The sequence below is a fragment of the Giraffa tippelskirchi genome, chromosome 11, assembly GCF_054371585.1.
Source record: "Giraffa tippelskirchi isolate mGirTip1 chromosome 11, T2T-mGirTip1v1.2.pri, whole genome shotgun sequence".
NCBI classification, from domain to species: domain Eukaryota; kingdom Metazoa; phylum Chordata; class Mammalia; order Artiodactyla; family Giraffidae; genus Giraffa; species Giraffa tippelskirchi.
Genome location: NC_137285.1, coordinates 83,449,907 through 83,459,439, shown reverse-complemented (window position 1 = coordinate 83,459,439; position 9,533 = coordinate 83,449,907). Strand labels below are relative to the sequence as shown.

Sequence of the window (9,533 nt, the reverse complement as noted above, 5' to 3'; positions counted from 1 at the left end):
GTCAGGACCACCTCTGAGGGTGCTTAGAGATAGACTGTGTGCATCTGAAGGAGTGTGAAACACCCCTGGGAACCTTGGTAGATGCTCCTAAAACCAACAGGTCTGATGGCTCCCTGCAGGATCTAAGGCATAGTTTGAAATCAAAATAAATGAGAAAGGTCCACAGCGAGGGCTCTCCCTCACTCCATGTGACATATATTCTAAAGAAGGAAGAGTGTTTGCACTTCTTGTATAGTTTCCTATCTTCCTACATAATTTCTTTGTGAATTTGCCTAAGTCTCGTTTTAAAATAGGGATATAATCTTGGAAACTATGGCTACTATATTAAGAAAATGGTTGCTTAAAATAGCATAGGAATTGACACAGCCACTTTGGAAAATATAATATTAATTAAATTTGAACACATGCATATCCTAAGATCTAGAACTTGCTCTACTTAAAAGCATAAAAGCACTCGAAATTCATGCATTAGAATGTTCAGAGTAGGATGGTACCTAATGGACTCCAATTGGAAAGTACCCACATTTCCTTCAAGAAGGGACTGAATAAATAAATTTCTGTATACTCACTGTATGGTGAACTATACACAATGAAAATAAACCAAAAAGGACATACAAAAATAGAGATAAAACTCACAGCCATTAACACTGAGTGAAAAAAGACATGAACAAATATATTTATATTGCATAATTCCTTTGATATTAAGTGCAAAAGCAGGCTAAAGTAAGCTACACTGTTAGAAGTCAAGATGGTGCCTATCCTTGGGATTTGGTTTCTGTAAGGGAAAGACCATTACAGAAAATCATTCAATCATGTCCAACTCTTTGCAACCCCATGGACTATACAGTCCATGAAATTCTCCAGGCCAGAATACTGGAGTGGATAGCCTTTCCCTTCTCCAGGGGATCTTCTCAAGCCAGGGATCGAACCCAGGTCTCCTGCATTGCAGGCAGATTCTTTACCAACTGAGCTATCAGGGTTTCTATAAGGGAGCACCATAAATGCATAAGGGATGCTTGTCAAATTATTTTTTATTGATCTGAGTACTGAATACCTGTTACATTTACTTTGTAAAAATTGAAATTTATACTAATGTGCTTTTTCTGTGTGTATCTAAACAATAACTAATTTTATGTTCTTTTACAAATTAGTAAATACATGATTTTCTTTAATATGAGACAGTGCAGCTCTCTATGTATCAGGATGACATTTTCACTCAGAGGCATATACTTTTGTGCTATTTTTCTTTTGCTGAGACTGGAGACTCTTTCAGGGAGGAAAAAAATCCCTGTAACAGCCAGGATCTGAAAATCCAGAAAGAGATTCTATATAAACCTAAGGATAAGCCATGACCTCAACTTCCTTAGCGCTGGCTTGAAGCTAAATTGTATAAGTTCATGAAGCAGTATACTTTAGTTAACACAGAATGTGTATCCAGATTAGGGTTACAGTACGGTCATACTTATATGTCTCTAACTCAGTGACCTCAGGAGGATATATAAAGTATTGAAAATGTGGCTGCTCAGAAAATAAAGACTATTTTTAGGTGCATAAAGAATATTTTTCCACCTCCTTTGTGATAATCAATGATCAGTTATTTCAGCAGTTGAACCAGCTGTTAGCATTTAGTAAAGCCAAAACTCTCCTCATTTTAGGATCAAATTTGTGCTGCCTCGATCCTTGAAAGAAATAGAAATTTCCTAAAAAAAAAAAAAAAGCAAGAGAGAAAGATTAGGTTTTTTCACATGAGCTTTCCTGAAAAGTCAGTAATTTCCATGCCCAAATTATGTATTTAAAATTTTCTTATCAAAATACAAGGCCTATGTTTTGTTGTTGGTTTTTAGGGTAGCAAAATGAAGAAATTGAATAGTCTTAACCTTCATGTTCAAAAACAGCATCAGCTTTTCCGCTAATTCCAGGGAAGTCTTGAGCTATCTCTTTGGGATAACCTGCATCCATGGACTGCCCATTTTCATCATACCTGGAGAAAAAAATTGATTAGAAATACTAGAATGTGTGATTAATATAATAACAACAAATAAAACAGCATTCCCAAACAGCTTTTCATGTGTCAGTCACTGTTTTAAGTGTTTTGAGTGTAGATTCATTTAATCTTCACAACAAATCTGAGAGGTAAGTGCTGCCCTTATGTCCACTGTACTGAAATCCAATGGCTGCTTAAAACAACTGTGGGTGGGTGCATCATTGGTTTAAAATAATAGGAACTTTTAACTGGAAAAGTTCCTGGTTCAATAGGGTTGTGGGAGACTGAGTCAGCCTAGAGCCTACCTAAAGAGGCATAGCTCTAACAAATCTGATTCAAATTTCATCTCAGGCTCCAGCCCTTTAAATATCTCCTCTGGAACTCAATCCTGCAAGTCCCTTGCCTTCCAAGGACAGGTGTGGTGTGATGACAGCAAGCATAGACTAAATGACACTCAGCCTGGCTGTACCCATTCACAGAAGGATATTTCAGCAGAATATGAACATAACTTAAAAGGGCACTTTTCTTCCTCTACTAAGGAGGGCTCTGACGTGTAAGGTCTCCAAGGGTCAGTCTTTACCTCCAATACTCATTGTCAACAAAGAAGTACGTCTTTCCAGTCTCCTCCTCATGAACAGCAGCATCGACATTCCTCACCCTTCTAGGGAAGCCAAAGGAACTGTAGACGTCCTTGGGGTAATGGGGCAGTATCACACCTGCCTTAGCAACCCAGTATTTTCTGCCTGTCAACCAAAAAAAAAGGGACCGTGAAATGATCTGCCTGAGACTCTGGAGGTCAGTAGGCAGGGTTTTCTCCAGATGTTCACTTCACAAGAAGTGAATAGAGGGCTTTATTCCAAAGTAAGGGGCACCTGAGTAGGGCATTTCTCCGTCGTGGCTTAGTTTCTCTCTAGCGGTTCACTTCTCCAGCTGCACAGAGAGTGTGGGTGGGCACAAGTGGTCCTACTGGGGCAGAAGTGTAATGCACATTTCCACATCTGACTGGAAGGCACCCCTGAGCTCTTGGCTTGCCTGTTTCTGGCAAAGTATTCTTTATGAGCCAGGGTGATGTTACATAAATGCATATTATATATCTGTCTTTATTTTTGTGATACATGTGTTGGACAATATGTTTCAAAATTCTTTGCTTGTTACAACTGGTTTCAACTATTTACCTTAATGCCATCAGGGTTAGTTGTCTTACTCTTTTGTGCGTACAAAGCCAAACATCTGAATTATTTTCTAAGAACCAGAAGTTTGGCAGTATGTACACAAAGTGTGGCTGAATGTTGGAGCATAATTGGATCTAAGAGAATCAAAGCAGTCTATGCCTTGAATTTATGGACAGTGGCCCATCTATAAAGATGTGCAGTTTATGAGAAGGGTAAGCTCTCAACCTCCCTCAAACTATTAATATAATGTCTATTAGGAGGATTTCTTAAAAAAAAAAAAAAAAACAAGGACAAAGTTTTCTTAATTTCCTTTAGGTCTGATATGGGTCTCTATATTTTTTTTCTGAGCATCCTGGGAAACATGTATTTTTAAAATATGTAACATGCCCAAATACAGCATTTCCTACTTCCAGTTTCATAATCAAATAAAAAGGAAAAGTTAAATTGCTAGCTATTTGACTTTTATTCTAATTACTCAGCATGTCATTCTAAATCACAATAATGAATCCTCCTTGATTCAGTAGTTGGGACTTTGAGGTTTGAAGAAAAAAATCCATGAGGAGACAGTGTGCAGCCACAGTTACTTTGGTGCAGCATCAGTTGGATGGCATCACCGACTCAGTTGGCATGAGTTTGAGTGAACTCTGGGAGTTGGTGATGGACAGGGAGGCCTGGCATGCTGCGGTTCATGGGGTCACAAGGAGTCAGGCACGACTGAGTGACTGAACTGAATTGTTGCTTCTCAATCCAAATCAATGGTAAATTGTTTCATAGAAAAAGGGAAATTCAGTGGTATTACCTTTGAAAAAATAGGCTTCATCTTTTTCAGGAACATCATAAGCTGCCTCGATACCACTTGGCAGATCTGGCCAGAAAACAGAGATGAACGTGACTTCGACCCCTGGGTAGTAGGGATAAGAACGGATGATGAACCTGATTTGAAAAGAAACCAATAAAAAAAAAGAGAAAAAGAAAAAGATAATTGCTAGCACTCTCTGCTGCGTCTCAGTTCCTTCTTTCCCTGGAACACAAGATTATCATCCCATGTGGTAATCACTTCCGAATTACACTGTGGCTTATCTCACAAACATCCTACACGGAAGCTCTTATTGCTCCTATTTTACAGATTAGAGATGGAAGCCACACAGTTAATATGAGGTAAAGTCTAATTTTTAAACCAGATTTGTAAGGTTGCCCAGACTAAGCTTTTTTCTTTTATTATCTTTCAGTTGAGAATTTTGCCGTGTTCATTTCACAGTCGACAGAGACAGGGAAACAGCACAGCAGAGACTTCCACGTGGGCGGACACACGTGTCCCCAAAACTACAGAAACGGAATGGAAGCCCCACAGCCAGCCAGCCTTGTGAAATAATAGAGGATCCTACAAAGGCTGATGCGTGGAAAGCACCCTCCTTGTCAGTCTTTGGAGCAGACCCTCCTGATGCCCAAACCCCTGGGCCCACCACCAGACAGAGGGTCCCCATCATCCCCCTCAGCCCTGTGCTCTCCCCAGCCCAGGGGCAGCTGGGCCAGTGCAGTGCCCGTCAAGGCGCTGTCTAGTGACACCTTCAGGACCTCCTCAAACAACGAGGGGAAATGTCGGTGGGAAGTACCCCAGGTCCCCGGCCCTTTGGTGGGACAGTTCTGAAGGGTGCTCTGTGAGGACATCAAGGGTCTGCAGGGAGACTGGGCCCCTGTTGGCCAGAGTGGTAACCTGTTCACGGGCACATCTTTGCTGTCTGCTCACTTATCTCAGTTCCCTACTCCTTGGCCATGCCTCATGTGATCGCCTCCAGACCAACTAGGCGCTCCCTAATTCTCGTGTCAGTCCCGGCTTCAACCTCCCCCCAAGTGGCTAAGGACCTTGTGCCGATCCGTGACCATGTCCAAGTTTTAGTTCCCTCAAGGTTAAATATCAAGGTCACAGGGAATGCCAAATTTCATTACTCTAGTCCAACTCCACCTGAACTCTTCTTGCCAAATGGAACTTTTTTTTCCCACAACTGAGGTATTTTGACATTCTGGCAGCTTTCCATTAAAACAGAAGCAGAGGAAGATGAAGAAAAAGAAGCATCAGCAGCAGAGGAGGAGGAAGAGGAAGAGAGAAAGACAGGAGGAGGAGGAGAAAAACAGTCAGAGGAGGAGGGAGGGGAGGAAAGGAAAAAACTGTTTCTCGTTAATGATCCTCCCATGTCTGTACAGATACTCACAAACAAAATTAATTTAGATTTACAACTAAGCCTCCTGATGACCTGCATTTATCTCATGGAGATACTAATGCAAAATAATGCAAAACATCAAACAGTCTATAAGCTCAAAGAGAGCTGTTGACTTCTTCCAAATCCCTAAGAGTTCTCATTTGGAGGGGGAGATCACAATATCTATGCTGTTATCCCTCAGTGAGTCAGTTTTGATGAGAAGAGGGAGCCAGGTGTGAGGTCAGTCGAGCCTGTTTGAATCCACACACTGTAGAGTGCGTTCTAGGATTGTAGGGCTTTGAGAGGGAAAGTACCAAGTCCCTCAGAAGCCGGGATGGGGTTGGGGGCTGGTCTTCCAACGATGTTTTCTTTCCTTCTCTCAGCTTCCAGGGCACAATGAAATCTGTTGCATGGCAGGATGGGAGGGTGGCCTTCCCCATCTGGGCTCTGGGCTGCGTAACCCTGAGCAGAGTGTAGAGAGCTGATTCCAGCCACACAGTCAGAAAAGCAGTTTGTCCTCAGCCCCACCATCATGTTTGCCGTGACAGAGTGTACTAGGGAAAGGAGCTTCAGTCTAGAGTCGGAAGACCAGCTTTTGCTCCATCGTGGACTACGTGCAGCCCTCGGAGAGTCATATTCCTTCCCTCTGCCAAACTCTACCTATTTCTATGTGTCATGGGGGGTGGAGGGAGCAGGACTTAGGAGAGCTTTTATTTTATGGATTTTTATGATTATGTATGAAAACAAAAATAAGGAAAGAAAAAAATACACACAAATGTATAATCATTATAAACATATGGCAGGATTAATTATAATTTGTACCTGTCTTTGAAGAAGAATAATTCCCCACGAATTTTGGCTACAGTATCAAATGTTATCCTGTTATCACAGGGTTGTGGGATTTGTGGCACTGGGACCAGCTGTGGTTTCTTAGATGGCCCTTAAAAAATAAGCAAAGATCCTGAAGTTAATGAAGTTTTACATACTACATTGACCCAAAAATATATATGATGAAGAGTCTTTCAAGGACCCAGGTCATTGCCATTATACCTGAAGCACACATATAGCTCACAAGCATTTGTCTGGTTGGCCGAGCTTCACTTACCGTAGATGGCCTGGATGCCATTGATGTCATTCTGGGACAGATAAACTTCACCAGTGTAGATGTAGTTGGGGTACATCAAAGCCTCGATGTTAGTAGAATGAGAAAGTCCAAAGGAATGGTCCAATTCGTGTGCCAAAACCCGATACAAGTTGAAATCTAAAAGGCAACAGAATCAGTCAGTCTTTAGCAGCTGGCAGTACAGTATTCAGACCTCAAAGAGCGAATATATCTTCAAACCACACAAGAATTCCACTGTGGTTTGGTTTATGACATGGTCTGAGATGTGTGTGTGTATAATCATAAGAGAAGAATTAATTAATACTAGAAAGCCTTCAAGTCTAAATTTCTAGAATTGAACTGATAAAATGTAAGGGAAAAAATTAGCTGACATGCAAAATTTTAATATTGATTAGTAAGTCCATCAATAAATAAATTGGAAAAAAGATGACATAGAGAAACAATAGCATTCTATTAATGCTTATTACTTTAATCTAATATAGATTCTAAATAAACTAATATAGATTTAAAATAAAAATTTAGATAACCATGTACCAAAACACATATTCTCCAAAGCAACCCCACCAAAAGTTACCATTATTTAGTTCTGATACATATTTGTACACATACAAAATATCATTTATAATCTTAGAGTATTTTAAAATTTCACAAACATATTTGACCCTTAAGATGCAACCATTGGTAGAAACAATATCCTCGGACATAATCACTAACTGTAACTATAGTGTTGCAATATCTTTCTGAACAACCATTAAAAAACATATCTTTATTAAAGCATTTTACTATCATCATAATATTGGTTTATTCTTTTATACAAAACAGAACATATTGCATTAAGCCATGAAAAGGGAAAATAAAAACAGAAAGGGAGAATTCCTTGACTCACTATTCAAATCTTTGGTCCACATTTCTTCTTCATCAAGATGAACATCTCCTCCAATACCTATTCCTGGTTGGAACGCGTGAGCTAATATCCCCCCAGGTCCATTGAAGGGAAAGTTGTCACGATGATCTTTGAGGGACGAAGTACAGCAAAGATGAATCTCCTTTTCTATTTAGACTTCCCTACCAGAGATGAGAGGGTAGGGACAAGGAGCCAAAACACATTGTTCATCTGTGAGGTGTCTCTTCTTCAGCCCATAAAATCAACTCCCTCAAATAAGGGGAAATTCTGACCGGAATGCTGAGCGTGTCTGAAGGCAGTGTGAGGCGAGATTCAGAATGGTTTGGGAAGGAAAGAGCTCACCTCCCCAGACAAATGATATCATTATGTCCGCTTGACCCTCAGAGACCTTGGTGAAGGTCAGGGGTGAGGCACTGCTCCAGAGCTGAAAGGCCTTCTTAACAGCCTGGTCCACGTGTGCTCTTGACAGGTCTGGGGTGTAATTTTTAACCCTTCACATGAAAGAAAGCAAAACACGTCAGAGCTCATTTCTCACGGCTCTGGTGGGAAACAGTGTCCCCACTCTGGGGCTCCGTCTAATTACCTGTAGGTCAGCTGTGTGCTTTGCCAACGAGGGTTCCCTGGAGAGAGTTCATACCAGAAGGAAACATCAGCCACTCCACATCTGGGCTGCCTCATTATATCCAGGGTATCAGCATCTATCTTTCCAGTCACCTTTAGCTCAAAGAATTCCTGCATTTGCTTTAATTTTTCAATCATTGAACCGTGGTTTCTCTGCTTTTTGAATTGGCTGGTTCCAACCTCTAAGTTGTAATAGTTTTGTAGGTATTTCTGATAAATAAAAAAAAATTCAAACAGAAGATATGAAATCTTATTTCTCTGAAAATTCCCAGCATTTCACTGTAGTGACAGAATAGTTCTTTTACCTTAAAGATTTAGTGTCAAGAGGGGAAAATAAACCTGCTTATGCAATGAATTTCTGTCTGAATTTCATAGCCCTTTTTATGCTTACTGTTAGTACAGAAATGTCAGTGCAGTGGTAGAAACTATGCTATTGCTAGGTCTACAGAATTTCAATTAGAAGTCAGAATTACAATTAGAACAACCAGTCTGCATGCTTCTCTTTGGCTTTCTCCTTCTCTATATTCCAAAAATGCATACAGAGAGATTTTGTTGTTGTTCAGTGGTTAAGTCGTGTCTGCCTTTTTGCACACCAGGCTTCCCTTGGCTTCAGTATCTCCAGAGTTTGCTCAAACTCATGTCCACTGAGTCGGTGATGCCATCCAACCATCTCATCCTCTGTTGCCCCTTTCTGCTCCTGCCCTCAATCTAAGTAGATTTTTATGTTTGTATGAGGGGCTCTGCTTCTGACAGAATGGTTATCCCAGAATGAATCCCAGACTTCTATGAACTCCTATCCTTTGACCTTGGGAAAATGAGAAGGTAGGGCTCTTGCATTTCTGGCACGTGAAATTCATCATTGACCTGGACCATCTCCACGTCTTGCTCTTGTGTTTCTGAAGTGGCTGGAAACCCATGAGACCTCGGGCCCCCGAGCAGCAGCAGCAGCAGCAGGGGAAGGCAGGGCATGCTGGCCTCTCCTTTTCTTCTGAGCTGAAGGAAACCAGGGGATCCCTGCCTCTGCGGGCTCTGCCTTTTTGTAGGCTCCTTGCACCCCCACAAATCCAAAAGCTATCTGACTCCCATCAGACAACATCCTCCTTATTTGCAATGTGTGGTCTCAACATTAAAAAGTTGTGACATAAAACAGATTAATCTTTTTTGTCTGCTTGTTTTCACAATCTCAAGATTATGATCACACAGGAGAACAAAGAGACACACTCTATTCCACACATAACATTCTGTTATTCAGTCTATATTGTCTTCAAGAAGACCCTTACTTTCTACATTGCACTGGACATAACTCACAGAACACTTGGTGAACTTTTAAAAACACTGGACTTCACTCCTTAGTTTTGCTAGTGCTAACCTGCTCCTGGGTTCTGTGTGCCCTCACTCCTCGGAGTTAAGGAAGACCGGCTGGTGATATGTGAAACGCTCCTGCCCTTCCACCCCTCAGATCAGAGAACTGGCTCCTAGAATCACCAGCTTTTCCATTTCCCAAAGATTTCCTCCTGCTTTTTAAAGCTTC

At 41.1% G+C, this 9,533-nt stretch overlaps 1 protein-coding gene across 1 annotated transcript; it reads right to left on the bottom strand.

The window, feature by feature from the left end:
* Positions 1-676: 676 nt before the first annotated feature.
* LOC145526016 (interstitial collagenase-like) lies at positions 677-9,020 on the bottom strand. Its single transcript, XM_081540535.1, has 10 exons — positions 8,867-9,020; positions 7,965-8,212; positions 7,724-7,872; positions 7,364-7,489; positions 6,460-6,615; positions 6,177-6,294; positions 3,956-4,089; positions 2,565-2,727; positions 1,878-1,981; positions 677-1,700 (listed from the first exon to the last, which is right to left on the bottom strand). Exons 1-10 carry the CDS (start codon positions 8,969-8,971, stop codon positions 1,600-1,602), a joined length of 1,404 nt encoding a protein of 467 aa, XP_081396661.1. The 5' UTR covers positions 8,972-9,020; the 3' UTR covers positions 677-1,599.
* Positions 9,021-9,533: the final 513 nt, after the last annotated feature.